At 41.8% G+C, this 19,980-nt stretch overlaps 2 protein-coding genes across 2 annotated transcripts in view; both read left to right on the top strand.

Annotated features, from left to right (window-relative positions):
- Positions 1-19,980, top strand: part of LOC112242358 (zinc finger protein 658B-like) — a 36,330-nt gene that overhangs the window by 6,162 nt on the left and 10,188 nt on the right. The window contains exons 6-8 of the mRNA XM_042315232.1: positions 6,472-6,652; positions 7,282-7,356; positions 7,518-7,649. Coding sequence (XP_042171166.1) covers positions 6,472-6,652; positions 7,282-7,356; positions 7,518-7,649 — 388 coding nt within the window. The remainder of the gene's footprint in view (positions 1-6,471; positions 6,653-7,281; positions 7,357-7,517; positions 7,650-19,980) is intronic.
- On the top strand, positions 6,263-15,251 carry LOC112239084 (zinc finger protein with KRAB and SCAN domains 1-like). Its single transcript, XM_042315239.1, has 4 exons — positions 6,263-6,815; positions 7,282-7,382; positions 7,518-7,689; positions 14,372-15,251. The coding sequence occupies exons 1-4, from the start codon at positions 6,488-6,490 to the stop codon at positions 14,782-14,784; spliced, it is 1,014 nt and encodes a 337-aa protein (XP_042171173.1). The 5' UTR covers positions 6,263-6,487; the 3' UTR covers positions 14,785-15,251.

The following is a 19,980-nucleotide window of genomic DNA, read 5'->3' as shown; positions in this document are numbered from 1 at the left end:
ATACAATGTCAGAGTCACGTAACATAATACAATGTCAGAGTCAGTGTTTGCATCCTCAGATGCTTTGGTAATGTGTTATATTGTGTACATGTTCCACCTGTAGATACTAGTACATTAGTAGTACATAACAGTGTAATAGTGTAGTACCACAGTACGGAACCAGAACCAGCCTTCTGGACATGTGTAGTATGTAAAATATCAGGGACTCCTTGATTCACCAAAGGTTCTTGTTCTCTACAGTTTAACATAAACAGTATTTCCCTCCCCTCTAAAAACATACTTTTGGATTATAAACATGTCATTAAAAAAGATGCCTAAAGTAGCCAGTGTATCTTGTCATGTCATATACATCATACCCCAAGGGTGGTCAAATTGTTGTTAGAATGTCATATACATCATAATAACCCAGGGGTGGTCAAATTGTTGTTAGAATGTCATATACATCATAACCCAGGGGTGGTCAAATTGTTGTTAGAATGTCATATACAGTGCCTTGCGAAAGTATTCGGCCCCCTTGAACTTTGCGAACTTTTGCCACATTTCAGGCTTCAAACATAAAGATATAAAACTGTATTTTTTTGTGAAGAATCAACAACAAGTGGGACACAATCATGAAGTGGAACGACATTTATTGGATATTTCAAACTTTTTTAACAAATCAAAAACTGAAAAATTGGGCGTGCAAAATTATTCAGCCCCCTTAAGTTAATACTTTGTAGCACCACCTTTTGCTGCGATTACAGCTGTAAGTCGTTTTTAGGGTATGTCTCTATCAGTTTTGCACATCGAGAGACTGAAATTTTTTTCCCATTCCTCCTTGCAAAACAGCTCGAGCTCAGTGAGGTTGGATGGAGAGCATTTGTGAACAGCAGTTTTCAGTTCTTTCCACAGATTCTCGATTGGATTCAGGTCTGGACTTTGACTTGGCCATTCTAACACCTGGATATGTTTATTTTTGAACCATTCCATTGTAGATTTTGCTTTATGTTATGGATCATTGTCTTGTTGGAAGACAAATCTCCGTCCCAGTCTCAGGTCTTTTGCAGACTCCATCAGGTTTTCTTCCAGAATGGTCCTGTATTTGGCTCCATCCATCTTCCCATCAATTTTAACCATCTTCCCTGTCCCTGCTGAAGAAAAGCAGGGCCCAAAACAAATGTCATATTATATATATATATACAGTGTTTTAACAATAATGATGCTGCCACCACCATGTTTGACAGTGGGGATGGTGTGTCCAGGGTGATGAGCTGTGTTGCTTTTACGCCAAACATAACGTTTTGCATTGTTGCCAAAAAGTTCAATTTTGGTTTCATCTGACCAGAGCACCTTCTTCCACATGTTTGGTGTGTCTCCCAGGTGGCTTGTGGCAAACTTTAAACGACACTTTTTATGGATATCTTTAAGAAATGGCTTTCTTCTTGACACTCTTCCATAAAGGCCAGATTTGTGCAATATACGACTGATTGTTGTCCTATGGACAGAGTCTCCCACCTCAGCTGTAGATCTCTGCAGTTCATCCAGAGTGATCATGGGCCTCTTGGCTGCATCTCTGATCAGTCTTCTCCTTGTATGAGCTGAAAGTTTAGAGGGACGGCCAGGTCTTGGTAGATTTGCAGTGGTCTGATACTCCTTCCATTTCAATATTATCGCTTGCACAGTGCTCCTTGGGATGTTTAAAGCTTGGGAAATCTTTTTGTATTCAAATCCGGCTTTAAACTTCTTCACAACAGTATCTCGGACCTGCCTGGTGTGTTCCTTGTTCTTCATGATGCTCTCTGCGCTTTTAACGGACCTCTGAGACTATCACAGTGCAGGTGCATTTATACAGAGACTTGATTACACACAGGTGGATTGTATTTATCATCATTAGTCATTTAGGTCAACATTGGATCATTCAGAGATCCTCACTGAACTTCTGGAGAGAGTTTGCTGCACTGAAAGTAAAGGGGCTGAATAATTTTGCACGCCCAATTTTTCAGTTTTTGATTTGTTAAAAAAGTTTGAAATATCCAATAAATGTCGTTCCACTTCATGATTGTGTCCCACTTGTTGTTGATTCTTCACAAAAAAATACAGTTTTATATCTTTATGTTTGTAGCCTGAAATGTGGCAAAAGGTCGCAAAGTTCAAGGGGGCCGAATACTTTCGCAAGGCACTGTACATCATAACCCAGGGTGGTCAAATTGTTGTTAGAATGTCATATACATCATAACCCAGGGGTGGTCAAATTGTTGTTCAAATGTTGCATATAAAATCTTTAGTACCTAGGCATTGTGTTATATGTTAGAATGTCTAATAAACAACTATATTGTTTACATTAACAATGTCGTTTTGCCAAAATAAACTGTTACCTGCATCTGTCTGCAGACGATACAGTTGTGTACTGTATTGCCCACCCTGCTGATCAGGCTCTATCTGAACTACAGTCTGCTGATCAGGCTCTATCTGAACTACAGTATGATGATCAGGCTCTATCTGAACTACAGTCTGCTGATCAGGCTCTATCTGAACTACAGTATGCTGATCAGGCTCTATCTGAACTACAGTCTGCTGATCAGGCTCTATCTGAACTACAGTCTGCTGATCAGGCTCTATCTGAACTACAGTATTTACAGTAAGTTTCAAAACAATAAAGACATTACAAATGTCATATTATATATATATATACAGTGTTTTAACAATGTACAAATGGTAAAGGACACAAGATAAAATAAACAAGCATAGATATGGGTTGTATTTACAATGGTGTGTGTTCTTCACTGGTTGCCCTTTTCTCGTGGCAACAGGTCACAAATCTTGCTGCTGTGATGGCACACTGTGGAATTTCACCCAATAGATATGGGACTATATCCAACCCAACTCCATGTGTTGCCACTATCATGTATCCTACCATGACTATATCCAACCCTACTCCATGTGTTGTCACTATCATGTATCCTACCATGACTATATCAACCACAACTCCATGTGTTCTCACTATAATGTATCCTACCATGACTATATCAAACACTACTCCATGTGTTGTCACTATCATGTATCCTACCCTGACTATATCAACCACGACTCCATGTGTTGTCACTATCATGTATCCTACCATGACTATATCCAACCCAACTCCATGTGTTGCCACTATCATGTATCCTACCATGACTATATCCAACCCAACTCCATGTGTTGTCACTATCATGTATCCTACCATGACTATATCCAACCCACCTCCATGTGTTGTCACTATCATGTATCCTACCATGACTATATCTACGGTCACAAGACGCAGGCCTCCTAATTGTCCCTAGAATTTCTCAGCAAACAGCTGGAGGCAGGGCTTTCTCCTATAGAGCTCTATTTTTATGGAATGGTCTGCCTACCCATGTGAGAGACGCAATCTCGGTCTCGACCTTTAAGTCTTTACTGAAGACTCATCTCTTCAATGGGTCATATGATTGAGTGTAGTTTGGCCCAGGAGTGTGAAGGTGAACGGAAAGGCTCTGGAGCAACTAACCGCCCTTGCTGTCTCTGCCTGGCCGGTTCCCCTCTTTACACTGGGATTCTCTGCCTCTAACCCTATTACAGGGGCTGAGTCACTGGCCAACTGGTGCTCTTTCATGTCGTCCCTAGAAGGGGTCCGTCACTTGAGTGGGTTGAGTCACTGATGTGATCTTCCTGTCTGGGTTGGCGCCCCCCCTTGTGTTGTGCCGTGGCGGAGATCTTTGTGGGCTATACTCGGACTTGTCTCAGGATGGTAAGTTGGTGGTTGAAGATATCCCTCTAGTGGTGTGGGGACTGTGCTTTGGCAAAGTGGGTGGGGTTATATCCTTCCTGTTTGGCCCTGTCCGGGGGTATCATCGGATGGGGCCACAGTGTCTCCTGACCCCTCCTGTCTCAGCCTCCAGTATTTATGCTGCATTAGTTTATGTGTCAGGGGGTAGGGTCAGTTTGTTATATCTGGAGTACTTCTCCTGTATTATCCGGTGTCCTGTGTGAATTTAAGTATGCTCTCTCTAATTCTCTCTTTCTCTCTTTCTTTCTCTCTCCCGGAGGACCTGAGCCCTAGGACCATGCCTCAGGATTACCTGGCATGATGACTCCTTGCTGTCCCCAGTCCACCTGGCCGTGCTGCTGCTCCAGTTTCAACTGTTCTGCCTGTGATTATTATTATTTGACCATGCTGGTCATTTATGAACATTTGAACATCTTGGCCATTTTCTGTTATAATCTCCACTCGGCACAGCCAGAAGAGGACTGGCCACCCCTCATAGCCTGGTTCCTCTCTAGGTTTCTTCCTAGGTTTTGGCCTTTCTAGGAAGTTTTTCCTAGCCACCGTGCTTCTACACCTGCATTGCTTGCTGTTTGGGGTTTTAGGCTGGGTTTCTGTACAGCACTTTGAGATATCAGCTGATGTACGAAGGGCTATATAAATAAATTTGATTTGATTTGATACAGTCTTATTCTCAGCTGGCTCCTCCCCGGATTTTGTGTTAAATGATCTATAACAAAGCTTTCTTAGTGTCCAACAAGCTTTCTCTGCCCTTAACCTTGTTCTGAATACCTCCAAAACAAAGGTAATGTGGTTTGGTAAGAAGAATGCCTCTCTTCCCACAGGTGTGATTACTACCTCTGAGGATTTAGAGCTTGAGGTAGTCACCTCATACAAGTACTTGGGAGTATGGCTCGACGGTGCACTGTCCTAGGGAGTTTTTCCTAGCCAACGTAGCTTCAACACCTGCAATGCTTGCTGTTTGGGGATTTAGGCTGGGTTTCTGTACAGCACTTTGAGATATCAGCTGATGTACGAAGGGCTATATAAATACATTTGATTTGATTTGACACTATCATGTATCCTACCATGACTATATCCTGGGGCGGCAGGTTAGCCTAGTGGTTAGAGCGTTGGACAAGTAACCGGAAGGTTGCAAGTTCAAAACCCCCGAGCTGACAAGGTACAAATCTGTCGTTCTGCCCCTGAACAGGCAGTTAACCAACTGTTCCTAGGCCGTCATTGAAAATATAAATTTGTTCTGAACTGACTTGCCTGGTTAAATAAAGGTAAAATTTAAAATATCCAACCCACCCCATGTGTTGTCACTATCATGTATCCTACCATGACTATATCCAACCCAGCTCCATGTGTTGTCACTATCATGTAACCTACCATGACTATATCCAACCCACCTCCATGTGTTGCCACTATCATGTATCCTCATTGGCTGAAGCTTTGATCCAGTGGAAGAAGTATTGAGGAGCAGGGAGGTTAAAGGTCACTTCAGGAAACAGCTGTTACTCTACACTATCCCTAGATAATACAGTAATGAGAGAAAATGTATAGAATATTTAGGACCCTATCAAATCCATTTTATTTTTTTACCTAATTCTGTTTTTTGTTCCATTAAATTTTGAATTAGAAAATTATGTTTTCTCTGTTTAGTTTTTCCAGGTTTCTAATTTGTCCCTGTTTTTCAGTTTTTCTCTTTAAATTACACTGTTAATAGAAAACAACAACATTGGATGTTATAAGTCCACAACAACACTTAAACCACATCAGGAGACCACTTTTGAAGTCTGAGAAAAATCTAAGACATTTTCTGATGGTTGTCATCAGCATCACCGCTAACAGCTACACATAGTGGTAGACAAATGCACTCAGACAGAGGCATTTCCGGGCTGTTTCATCTTCAGAAACTTTAAGGAAAATACAAATCAGGATAATTTAATGACGATTTGCAGGCAGAGGGTTTAGAATAACTATGACAAAAAATGAATACAAATTATATCACCACACAAAAGGGCACTTTAGAGACAGGAAGGGCAAAAGGGCATGTGCTCTACACAGGTAGAGTCCTATCTGTCCATGTTGCCTTTTGCAAAGTGGGCTCTGCTTTATGTGGCAACACCAACACTCACCTAAATAGCCCATATGCCGCTGGGTGAGGGAAGTTTTCATTGTTTTGGGGCAGCTTTATTTGAGGTGTTATTATGTGTTGTTACCGATAAACCTTGGTCAATTTATGCCACCCTCGTCAATCTGTCACCTAATCCTGCCTAATGTGCAGGCCAATCCTGGAGGAAAGTATTTGCTATAAGAAGGAAGAGAAAACATAACAGCTGGTTATTTTTAAATGATTTCTTATGACATTGTTTGCCAGAATAAACAATGTAATGAATGCTTTTCCAATCTGCGTTACCCGCTCCAGTCAGCAGATGGCGATGTGAGTTTTACAGGTGATGCTTCCTGCGTGACGTATAATCTAGTGGACGGGACAGGAGGCTTCAACACGACAATAGATTACCTATTCAACCACGCGGATGTTTGCTAGCGAATTTAAACCCGAAACATTGGAGCACTTTAGACCAATCTTGTGTATATTACTCGTAGTGTTTTGAATATAATTCTGTTTTCCTATCTACTGGGTCATTTAAACGTAATTTTCTTGTTAAATTTGCAAATGTGTTAAATTGATACTGCAATAGGCTAATCGCCCGGAGCATGAGCTCACTAATCTCGACGGAGAAAGAAGCTCTGATGAAAGGAGAGGAAGAAGCTTTCAGGATGATAAAGGAGGAAGAGGAGGCTATCACATTGAAAGAAGAAGAGGATGTTATTACAGTGAAAGAGGAAGATGGGAAAGAGGTTGTCAGAGTAGGAGAGGAGGTAGAATCTTTAACAATGAAAAAGGAGGAAGATGCCATAACATTGAAAGAAGAGGAAGAACCTTTTGGAGTAAAAGAGGAAGAGGAGGCTACCTCAATTAAAGAGGAGGAGGAAGACGTTTTGGGAGTGAAAGAGGAGGAGGCTGAAGATCCGATTAACACCAGTGAGTACTGACTTGAAAACGGGCACAAAATATGCATTTCTTGAACTAATGTGGGGTTGGTTTGAAAGAGGCATTCTACTGAAGTTCTACACTTTAATATGTTGTTCAGTACTGAATAAATTGTTAAAGGTGCTATCCGTCATTGGTATGTATATTTTTGTGACTTTTATATTAGATTAATGGAATTATCCATGTGGCCTACATTAAAGTGCACTTCATCTAATATAACAGGCTTTTAAAATTCAATATTGGTGCATATTTTCTACTTAAAATATCAAAGGGATGCAAAAGCCAACCATTTTGTGGAACGACCCTTTTACATTTGCATCACAAACAATATTTTACAAAATCATGTGAAAGTTTGCATTTTCGGCCCTTTTAGACATATTCATGCCACTTGTAAGACTCTGTGATTGCAATAGTAGATCATAAGTTTACCATCTGTTTAATGTTCTCATTCACACAGGAGAGAGACATGACTATTGTGGATCCTCTAGGGAGCCTCAACAACATCCTGATCCTGCTGACGAGGAAGAGAAGAGTCTCTCCAGATCAGAACACCAGATGGTACAGCTTGGTCTGGTCCAGCATACATCTTGCTCTATCGGGGTCTGGGCTGGGTTTCTGTAAAGCACTTCATGACAACAGTGACATCAGCATCCATAATGATATGTGTTTGTGTCCCCTCTTTATGGTTACTAGGACAACGCTAGCCCTTCCTCCCTCCCGGAGTCCCTGTGTCATGCCTCTCCCGGTAGCACCTTACTGCTGGGTATGAAGATGTTGTCTGTGCTGCTTGTGGACTGCAGGAAAACAACGGGGCTGAATGGAACTGTGAGAGAAGTGAAGAAAGGATCAGATTTGACTCATCGAAGTAAGTGCTGGAGTTTAGGTTGAACAAATAAAATAGATTTTGTAACGATTCTAACACACACACGAAAAAAATTGTTACAAAAAAATATTTAAAAAAAAATATTTTTAAAAAACAGTACACCCTTTGGAAGTCCTCTACACAATATTTTGCTGCCTGTGCCATGTCCCAAGGCTGTCTCTTTCTGATGTAAAGCAGAGACAAACTGAACAAGTGTTGCAGGTCATGCGACACAGAACACAACGACGCCTCCATGCTGTGCCCTTTTGGCCCTGAGGCACAGTCATGCCTGCAGTAATGAACTGTGGCATATGAACACCACTGGGGGCAGAGGTAGAGCGGGCAGCTTGGCACCTGGGGCTCCCAGTCGGAGTCGCTATCACTGTAAAAGGAAACTTTTAAAAACAAATGTTTGTATTGTAAGAGCCTTTTATCATCACATAAAATAAACAGAAATGTATTGTATAGAGCAGAGGGAACAGTCACTAAGGTGAAGTGCTGTTTCATTCAACTCCGGCCATTGTTGTGGGCCTGCCCTCCCCCGACAGCACCCAATGGCTATTTCATATGGAAATGGAGAGGAGTAGCAGGCGCAGTGGCCATGTGTGTGTTTGCTGTTCTACTCCATTCCATTTGAATAAAAAATGGAAAATATACACTGCTCAAAAAAATAATGGGAACACTTAAACAACACAATGTAACTCCAAGTCAATCACACTTCTGTGAAATCAAACTGTCAACTTAGGAAGCAACACTGATTGACAATAAATTTCACATGCTGTTGTGCAAATGGAATAGACAACAGGTGGAAATTATAGGCAATTAGCAAGACACCCCCAATAAAGGAGTGGTTCTGCAGGTGGTGACCACAGACCACTTCTCAGTTCCTATGCTTCCTGGCTGATGTTTTGGTCACTTTTGAATGCTGGTGGTGCTCTAGTGGTAGCATGAGACGGAGTCTACAACCCACACAAGTGGCTCAGGTAGTGCAGCTCATCCAGGATGGTACATCAATGCGAGCTGTGGCAAGAAGGTTTGCTGTGTCTGTCAGAGTAGTGTCCAGAGCATGGAGGCGCTACCAGGAGACAGGCCAGTACATCAGGAGACGTGGAGGAGGCCGTAGGAGGGCAACAACCCAGCAGCAGGACCGCTACCTCCGCCTTTGTGCAAGGAGGAGCACTGCCAGAGCCCTGCAAAATGACCTCCAGCAGGCCACTAATGTGCATGTGTCTGCTCAAACGGTCAGAAACAGACCCATGAGGGTGGTATGAGGGCCCGACGTCCACAGGTGGGGGTTGTGCTTACAGCCCAACACCATGCAGGACGTTTGGCATTTGCCAGGGAGCACCAAGATTGGCAAATTTGCCACTGGCGCCCTGTGCTCTTCACGGATGAAAGCAGGTTCACACTGAGCACATGTGACAGACGTGACAGAGTCTGGAGATGCCGTGGGGAACGTTCTGCTGCCTGCAACATCCTCCAGCAAGACCGGTTTGGCGGTGGGTCAGTCATGGTGTGGGGTGGCATTTCTTTGGGGGGCCGCACAGCCCTCCATGTGCTCGCCAGAGGTAGCCTGACTGCCATTAGGTACCGAGATGAGATCCTCAGACCCCTTGTGAGAACATATGCTGGTGCGGTTGGCCCTGGGTTCCTCCTAATGCAAGACAATGCTAGACCTTATGTGGCTGGAGTGTGTCAGCAGTTCCTGCAAGAGGAAGGCATTCATGCTATGGACTGGCCCGCCAGTTCCCCATCCAATTGAGCACATATGGGACATCATGTCTCGCTCCATCCACCAACGCCACGTTGCACCACAGACTGTCCAGGAGTTGACGGATGCTTTAGTCCAGATCTGGGAGGAGATCCCTCAGGAGACCATCCGCCACCTCATCAGGAGCATGCCCAGGCGTTGTAGGGAGGTCATACAGGCACGTGGAGGCCACACACACTACTGAGCCTCATTTTGACTTGTTTTAAGGATGTTGGATCAGCCTGTAGTGTGGTTTTCCACTTTAATTTTGAGTGTGACTCCAGACCTCCATGGGTTGATAAATTTGATTTCCATTGATAATTTTTGTGTGATTTGAAAAAGTATTTAATAAGAACTTTTCATTCATTCAGATCTAGGATGTGTTATTTTAGTGTTCCCTTTATTTGTTTTGAGCAGTGTATATATCTGACATGGAATATATATATATATATATATATACATATACACACTTATACATATATACACACATACCCAAACAAACAAACCACACATTTAATTGCAAAATATATATATTTATATTTCATAAAACGGCATTAGCACTTACCCGTCCAGAAGTACGTCCTGTCCTTGCCGAAAGAGCTCCTCAGCTCCTGTTTGAATCATAACACTCAAAGATTCCTCAAACAAAAAATCTCTCACTTTCACTTTTTCACTTTCACTTTAGACTGACTTCACTTTTCCTGATTTATTTGCCTTGATGTCTTCAATGAAATCGTTGAAAATACAAAATACTGCTGCACGTAAACAAGCGTCACAGCAACTCCTCTGATAGTCAAGGTGAGAATGGAGTTCGTTATGCATTTACAAACAAGGAATGGTGGTCCAAACCAAAACCATTACATACTGGCATTTACCTCAGCTCATTGGCTATCTAGCTAGATTTCAAAAAGATCAGTGGTCATTGGGCAGAAATACAGTCAACTAAAATTATTGGTGCGCAAGGTAGTCATTGCTCGTTGTCTTCAAATCAGTTCACTTCGGTCAATACTCACAGCAAAAAAAAAAACAATGACGTTTGGCTGTGTTGCAAACATCCAGAGGAATGCACTGAAACCAACCACGACTAGATAAACGATTGTTCACCGTGTGTAATTACGTTGAATGCTCCGGAAAAAAATGATAGAGATGGAATTCACGGCACAAACGGGTTACAAAATGTTTCGATTTATAAAAATTGAACGGGACTTCATTTGATCACTGGGACCCCCAGGAAGAGAAATAAGAGCAAGATATCAGAATGTAAGTCATAATTTTACTTTCAGATGGGAATGTCATGGCGGAAAATGTTTTTGTTGTTGATTGCTCTTCTCAAACAAAAGCATGGTATTTGTTCTCTGTAATAGCTATTTTAAATCGGAAAATGTAGTTTGATTACCAAGATCGTAATCTTCTGAAGGATGTAAGACACTTGCATTTTCAAGGATGTTTAATGTTACGAAGTTGTATTTTTAGTTGTCACCCTGAAATTTCCCCTGATGTTGATCCCTGTACGGGGATCGCAGCCATAAAAGGTTTAACCTCTTAAAGCTAGGGGGCAGAATTTTCACTTTTGGATAAATAGCATGCCCAATTTCAACTTCCTGCTACTCATGCCAAGAATATAAGATATGCATATTATTCATATATTTGGATAGAAAACACTCTGAAGTTTCTAAAACTGTTTGAATCATGTCTGTGAGTATAAGAGAACTTATGTATCAGGCAAAACCCAGAGGACTAACTGTTCCGATTTCTTTCTTTTTCCCCCTCTCTGTTCACTAAATTGTCTTTGCCATTGGATATTTAATAGGAACCTATTTTCAGTTCCTACCGCTTCCACACGATGTCGCCAGTCTTTGGAATATGGTTGAGGTTATTCCTTTGTGCTATGAAGAAGTAGGCCAACTCGGAACTGGGGACACTTTTGTGAGTTGCGCAAGACGTGAAAAGCAAAGTGCTGGTTTCTTTTTGTTCCTGTATTGAATACAGATTGCCCTGTCTACAATTTGATCGATTATTAACGTTTAAAAATACCAAACGTTGTATTACAAAAGTAGTTTGAAATATTTTGGCAAAGTTTATAGGCAACTTTTGAAATATTTTGTAGTGACGTTGTGTTTTTGTAAGCTGTTTTTTCTGGATCAAACGCGCTTTATAAATGGATATTTTCGATATAAATGGACGGAATTAATCGAACAAAAGGACCAATTGTGATGTTTTTGGGACATATTGGAGTGCCAACAAAAGAAGCTTGTCAAAGGTAATGCATGTTTTATATTTTTCATTCAAGCTTAACCTTGAATGAAAAACAGAGCTCTTATCAATGCTTAGTCAGGGCTGGTTCCACCCCTCCCATGCTGATCGGGGGGCATCACAAGCCATCCTGGGTTCATCCTGTGGTCATCTGCACCTGGTGTTGTTTTAACCCCCCAACCTGTCTGTAGGTTTTTATCAGTAAGTCATGAATCAATTGTCAGCTCAAGCTCCAGAGGCCCAACTCAGTCCCATAGACACAGATGAGAGAGTACCCATCAAAGCTATTCGATGGCTAAACAGTATTAATACAATCTTGTAATTTTTCTCAGTGTCCACCCTATCGACAACGGGGAAATGTTACTGATGTGCTTTGTGTCTGTCTCCAATGTAAAAAATATATAAAAATGGACATTCCTGCAGTCAGCATGCCAATTGCACGCTTCCTCTGAGACATCTGTGGCATTGTTGTGTGACAAAACTGCACATTTTAGAGTGGACTTTTATTATCCCCAGCACAAGGTGCACCTGTGTAATAATCAAGCTGTTCAATCAGCTTCTTGATATGCCACACCTGTCAGGTGGATGGATTATCTTGGCAGAGAATAAATGTTAACTAACAGGGATGTAAAAAATTCTGCTTTTTTTCAGCTCATTAAACATCCAACACTTTACATGTTGCGTTTATATTTAGTTTATTGTAGTTACTATCAGTTTTAGGAACATCTTACCCAAAATATTTCACCTTATTTTTTACTTTACCCAATATATGACTTCAGCGATAGTCAAAATGTAGAAAATCTGTGAACGTCTAAATAAGAAATTGGGCCACTAAAACAGCAGGTGTCGAACCCTTTCAACAACGGGGAGATTTTACTGATGTGCTTTGTGTTTTCAACGTAAAAACAAGTTTTCGAGTTCCACTTAAAATTACTTATTAACTTATTTTGTGTTTAATGAAGTGTGTACAGTCGTGGCCAAAAGTTTTGAGAATGACACATGTTAATTTTCAACGTTTGCTGCCTCAGTTTGTATGATAGCAATTTGCATATACTCCAGAATGTTCTGAAGAGTGTTCAGATGAAGTCCCTCTTTGCCATGCAAATTAACTGAATCCCCCCCCCCCAAAACTGGAAGCTTCAAAAGGAGGGTGGTGCTTGGAATCATTGTTCGTCATCTGTCACCCATGGTTACCTGCAAGGAAACACGTGCCGTCATCATTGCTTTGCACAAAAAGGGCTTTGCAGGCAAGGATATTGCTGCCAGTAAGATTGGACCTAAATCAACCATTTATCAGATCATCAAGAACTTCAAGGAGAGCGGTTCAATTGTTGTGAAGAAGGCTTCAGGGCACCCAAGAAAGTCCAGCAAGTGCCAGGACCGTCTCCTAAAGTTGATTCAGCTGCGGGATCGGGGCACCACCAGTACAGAGCTCAGGAATGGCAGCAGGCAGGTGTGAGTGCATCTGCACGCACAGTGAAGCGAAGACTTTTGATGTCAAGAAGGGCAGCAAAGGAGCCACTTCTCTCCAGGAAAAACATCAGGGACAGACTGATATTCTGCAAAAGTTACATGGATTGGACTGCTGAGGACTGGGGTAAAGTCATTTTCTCTGATGAATCCCCTTTCCGATTGTTTGGGGCATCCGGAAAAAAGCTTGTCCGGAGAAGACAAGGTGAGCGCAACCATCAGTCCTGTGTCATGTCAACAGTAAAACATCCTGAGACCATTCATGTGTGGGGTTGCTTCTCAGCCAAGGGAGTGGGCTCACTCACAATGTTGAACACAGCCATGAATAAAGAATGGTACCAACTCATCCTCCGAGAGCAACTTCTCCCAACCATCCAGAAACAGTTCGGTGATGAACAATGCCTTTTCCAGCATGATGGAGCACCTTGCCATAAGGCAAAAGTGATATCTAAGTGGCTCGGGTAACAAAACGTCAATATTTTGGGTCCATGGCCAGGAAACTCCCCAGACCTTAATCCTATTGAGAACTTGTGGGCAATCATCAAGAGGCGCGTGGACAAACAAAAACCCACAAATTCTGACAAACTACAAGCATTGATTATACAAGAATGGGCTGCCATCAGTCAGGATGTGGCCCAGAAGTTAATTTACAGCATGCCAGGGTGGATTACAGAGGTCTTGAAAAAGAAGGGTCAACACTGCAAATATTGACTCTGCATCAACTTCATGTCATTGGAAATAAAAGCCTTTGACACCTATGAAATGCTTGTAATTATACTTCAGCATTCCATAGTAACATCTGACTAAAATATCTAAAGACACTGAAGCAGCAAACTTTGTGGAAATTAATATTTTTCATTCTCAAAACTTTTGGCCATGACTGTAGGTCGCATTCTGTATCATACAGCTATGAAAGTTATATATTTAGAACTACCTGCTCGATGGAATCCAGTGATGTCTGTGTCTTGAGTGTCCTAGAACTGTTTAGGTTTTTTGTGTTCTGACGAAAACAGAATGAATAAATAAGTAATGTAAACATTATCAGTAATTACCAGGAAACTCTACAACATTTGTTTAAAATCACACTAAGATTGTTAAAACTGGCCTTAGGTTATTGAGGGATCTGATTAGGCTTTACCCTCGTAGCAAGGCCGTTTTATCATGTGGAGGTTTCATTCGGGTCTCTATTTTAAAAAACACTGTCTTTGGCAGGAGAAAGACCAGACTCAGAGGAACCAGAGCCAGGGACGTCCAAACCAGCAAGACAACACCAGTGTTCCCACTGTGGAAAGGGTTGTAACCACTTAAATGAGCTTAAACGACATGAGAGAATACACACAGGGGAGACGCCTTACCACTGTTCCCAGTGTGGAAAGAGTTTTAACCAGAAAGCAAACCTGAAAGCTCATGAGAGAATACACACAAGCGGGAAGCCTTACCGCTGCATGCAGTGTGGAAAGAGTTTTCGGCATAAAAGAAACCTGAAAACTCATGAGAAAATTCACACAGGGGAGAAGCCTTACCACTGCATGCAGTGTGGAAAGAGTTTTAACCAGAAAGGAAACCTGAAAGCTCATGAGAGATTACACACAGGGGGAAGCCTTACCACTGCTCGCAGTGTGTAAAGAGCTTTAACCAGAAAGCATACCTGAAAGCCCATGAGCAAATTCACACAGTTGAGAAGCATTACCACTGCTCCCATTGTGGAAAGTGTTTTAACCAGTTAGGGCCCCTGAAACAACATCAGAGAATACACACAGGAGAGAAGCCTTACCACTAATGTGTTTACCTGTTTTTACCAGATGAAATTGCTTCTTCCAATTATTGATAAACATGTACCTGTTAAGAAACTGACTGTTAGAATTGTTAAGGCTCCATGGATTGATAAGGAGTTTAGAAACTGTATGTTTGAAAGAGATGGGGCAAAAGGAGTGACTAATAAGTATGGCTGCACATCTGTACTGCAAATTGAGAAATGATGTGACCAAACTCAACAAAAATAATAAACTTTATTATGAACCCAAGATCAATGATATAAAGAATGATGAAAAAAATGTAAAAAAAGAAGGGCACAAATACAATGCTATTTCTCTGTAAACAAATGAACAACAGACTTTCAGCATGCTTATAGAGAAGGGCACTCAACATGTACTGCACTGACACAAATGACTGGTGATTGGTTGAGAGAAATTGATGATAAGAAGATTGGGAGCTCTATTGTTAGATTTCAGTGCAGTCTTTGATATTATTGACCAAAACCTGTTGTTTAAGAATGTTTGTGCTATGGCTTTTCAACCTCTGTTCAGAGCTATCTATCTGATTGAATTCAGAGGGTTTTTAATGGAAGCTTCTCTAGTGTCAAACATATAAAGTGTGATGTACCGCAGGGCAGCTCTCTAGGCCCTCTACTCTTTTCTATTTTTTTACCAATGACCTGCCACTCCATTAAACAAAGCATGTGTGTCCATGTATGCTGATGATTCAACCATTTAAGCACCAGCAACCACAGCTAATGAAGTCACTGAAACCCTTAACAAAGAGTTGCAGTCTGTTTTGGAATGCGTGGCCAGTAATAAACTGGTCCTGAACATCTCTAAAACTAAGAACATTGTATTTGGTACAAATCATTCCTCAAGTTCTAGACCTCAGCTGAATCTGGTAATGAATTGTGTGGCTGTTGAACAAGGAGGCTAAATTACTTGGCATTACCTTAGATTGTAAACTGTCATGGTCAAAACATATAGATTCAATGGTTGTAAAGATGGGGAGAGGTCTAGCCATAATAAAGAGATGCTCTGCTTTTTGACACTACTCTCCACAAAGCAAGTTCTGCAGGCTCTAGTTTAGTCTAATCTTGATTATTGTCCAGTCGTGTGGTCCAGTTCTGCAAGGAAAGACCTAGTTAAGCTGCAGCTGACCCAGAACAGAGTGGCTTGTTTTGCTCTTAATTGTAATCAGAAGGCTGATATAAATACTATGCATGCCAGTCTCTCTTGGCTAAGAGTTGGGGAGAGACTGACTGTATCACTTCTTTTTATAAGAAACATGAATGTGTTGAAAATCCCAAATTGTTTGCATAGTCTGTAAGGGAATTCTGCCCTATGTGCACACAAGAGACCACAGGAAAATGCTTCTCTGGTTATGCTTCTCCCCTCTGATCGTAATATATTTGCTCCATTATTTCCATGTCAGTTGGAATTTCCCACTCTGATGATTTATATCTGACAGTGGGGCTTTAAATGAATAGTATGGTGACATCTTAGTGTGTCTTGAAATAAATAGGATTATTAATCATAAACTCATATAGCAACAATACACTGCAGCTTTGACATCAAGAAGAGAACAGGCTGATGGGTGGTGGTGCTACTCTATAGGTAAGGCTGTCCAATAGGAATGTTCAATACACACAATAGATTGATCAGTAGCCAGTTAGCTAGCTGCTACAGTCCCATATGAATGTTAAATACACACAATAGGACTGTTGACCCATATGAATGTTAAATACACACAATAGGACTGTTGACCAATATGAATGTTCATAATGAGGGAGAAATAAAGGTGGGCTCTCCTGTCAACATGGGACTCCTGCTGCAGGTAGCCTAGCGGTTAATGGTGTTGGGCCAGTTACTGAAAGTTCTCTGGTTTGAACCCTAGAGACGACTAGGTGAAAAATATGTAAATGTGCCCTTGAGAGCAGCAGGAGCCTCATGTTTCTCCCATTCTTCTCTGCAGATCCTCTCAAGGTCTGTCAGGTTGGATGGGGAGCATCGATACACAGTTATTTTCAGGTCTCTCCAGAGATGTTCGATCGGGTTAAAATCCGGGCTCTGGCTGGGCCACTCAAGGACATTCAGAGACATCTCCCAAAGCCACTTCTGAGTTGTCTTGGCTTTGTGCTTAGGGTCGTTGTCCTATTGGAAGGTTAACCTTTGCCCCAGTCTGAGGTCCTGAGTGCTCTGGAGCAAGTTTTCAACAATGCTCCGTTCATCTTTCCCTTGATCCTGACGAGTCTCCCAGTCCATGCTGCTGAAAAATATCCCCACAGCATGTTACTGCCACCACCACACTTCACCGTAGGGATGGTGCCAGGTTTCCTCCAGACGTGATGCTTGGCATTCAGGCCAAAGAGTTCAATCTTGGTTTCATCAGACCAGAGAATTTTGTTACTCATGGTGTGAGAGTCCTTTAGGTGCCTTTTGGCTAACTCCAAGCAGGCTTTCATGTGCCTTTTACTGAGGAGTGGCTTCCGTCTGGCCACTCTACCATAAAGTCCTGATTGGTGGAGTGATGCAGAGATGGTTGTCCATCTGGAAGGTTCTCCCATCTCCACAGAGGAGCTCTGTCAGAGTGACCATTGGGTTCTTGGTCACCTACCTGACCAAGGCCCTTCTCCCCCGATTGTTTGTTTTGTTGGAGCAGCCAGCAGTAGGAAGGGTCTTGGTTGTTTCAAACTTCTTCCTTTTAAGAATGATGGGGACCTTCAATACTGTTTGGTTCACTTCCCCAGAAGTGAACCAAACAATCGCAATCCTGTCTCCAAGGGAAAATATCACATCAAATATAGGCTACTTAAAGCTCTTGAGAGAACACACATATGCTTGTACTCTAGTCTATTAAAAAAAATAGAATTGTGCTTTTGGTCATGCAATATTTTCTTTTTATATATACACTGATCATACCAGACATTTACAGGAAAAAAAACGTCCTAATATGGACTAGGAACCTCCCCCTTTCCCTCAGAAGAGACTCAATTCGTGTGGGGCATGAACTCTTCAAGGTGTCCAAAGCGTTCCACAGGGATGCTGGCACACGTTGACTCCAATGTTTCCCACAATTGTGTCAAGTCAAGGTAAGCTTTTGGTTTTATAAATGTATTGCCACCGGGGCCCACCAATGTAAATGCTAAACTGCTTACTGACTGTACACTGTAACGTTACTGCATGATTGTAGCAGGTTTACTAACGCGTTAGTTCTATTAGCTCTGTTGACTATGATGTTATTTTAGCTAATATGGTGACAACAATGTAAGCTGTGTGTTTCAGTTATGATATGGTTTGGCTTGTAAATGTTTTCTTTCCTGCTCACATACAGCTGATGTGTTGTGCATTGCAGTCCAGAAGCGAAGGGAAAAGGTGAGAAGGAATACAACGTGTCTGTTATGAAAGTGAACTGTGGTGTATTCATTCTGCCGATTCTGTTGACAACGGTTTCTTAAACAGAAAAAAACAGGATAAACATACCTGAATTTGTCAAATAAAATCAAACATTATTTGTCACATGCGCCGAATACAACAAGTGTAGACCTTACAGTGAAATGTTTACTTACAAGCCCTTAACTAACAGTAGAGTTCAAGAAGAGTTAAGAAAATTTTAGCAAATGAACTAAAGTAAAAAATAATAAAAAGTAACACAATAAAATAACAATAATAAGGCTATATACAGGGGGTACTTGTACCAAGTCAATGTGCGGGTGTACAGGTTAGTCGAGGTAGTTTGTACATGTAGGTAGGGGTGAAGTGACATTTCATAGATAATAAACAGCGAGTAGCAGCAGTGTACAAAACAAATGGAGGGGTCAATGTAAATAGTCCAGGTGGCCATTTCATTAATTGTTCAGCAGTCTTATGGCTTGGGGGTAGAAGCTGTTAAGAAGCCTTTTGGTTCTAGACTTGGCGCTCCGGTACCGCTTGACGTGCGGGAGCAGAGAAAACAGTCTATGACTTGGGTGACTGGAGTATCTGATTTTTTTGGGCTTTCTTTATATAGGTCCAGGATGGCAGGAAGCTTGACCCCAGTGATGTTCACAACCCTCTGTAGTGCATTACAGTCAGATGCCGAGCAGTTGCCATACCAGGCGGTGATGCAACCAGTCAGGATGCTCTCGATGGTGCAGCTGTAGAACTTTTTGAGGATCTGGGGACCCATGCCAAATCTTTTCACTCTCCTGAGGTGGAAAAGTTGTTGTCGTGCCCTCTTCACGACTGTCTTGGTGTGTTTGGACCATGATAATTAGTTGCTGATGTTAGTTGGTGATGTCTTCACGACTGTCTTGGTGTGTTTGGACCATGATAATTAGTTGCTGATGTCTTCACGACTGTCTGTCCATGTGTCACTGTCTGTCACCTAAAAAATGTATCTCGACCTGTGTGCACCTACATTCTAAACTTCCATTCATAGGCTAGGTTGTAGCAATCTCATGATGGGTATAGGGAAAATTCTAGTATCATATAGTAGCCTAAACCTGTTGCTGTTACATTGAACAGGGTGAATGGAATATGAATGACAGTCATCCAATATGCTGTAATAGAAATAAGGCCATGCTCATGAGAAAACAAATCACATGGGAAGCTGGACAAACCCAGCAGCATTGCAGTTCTTGACACAAACCTGCGCCTGGGACCAACTACCATCCCCTGTTCAAAGGCTCTTAACTATTTTGTCTTCCCCATTCCCCCTCTGAATGGCACACATGCACAATCCATGTCTCATTTGTCTCAAGGCTTTAAAATCCTTATTTCAGCCATCTCCTCCCCTTCATCTACACTGATTGAAGTGGATTTAACTAGTGACATCAATAAGGGATCATAGCTTTAGCCTGGATTCATCTAGTCAGTCTAAGTCATGGAAGGAGCAGGTGTTCTTAATGTTTTGTAGACTCCGTGTAAAGCACTACAGATAATCAAGTGCTATTTGCATGTGATGCATTTGCTCTATTGTTTCCAGCGGGGTTGGGAAATTCCAGACCTCGAGGGCCTGATTAGTGTCACAGTTTTACCCCAGCCCCAGCTAACACACCAGACTCCAATGATCACCTAATCATG

This window comes from Oncorhynchus tshawytscha, unplaced genomic scaffold (genome assembly GCF_018296145.1).
Source record: "Oncorhynchus tshawytscha isolate Ot180627B unplaced genomic scaffold, Otsh_v2.0 Un_contig_2917_pilon_pilon, whole genome shotgun sequence".
Taxonomy (NCBI): domain Eukaryota; kingdom Metazoa; phylum Chordata; class Actinopteri; order Salmoniformes; family Salmonidae; genus Oncorhynchus; species Oncorhynchus tshawytscha.
Note: the sequence above shows the minus strand (reverse complement) of the source record. Positions and strands in the feature narration are given on the sequence as shown.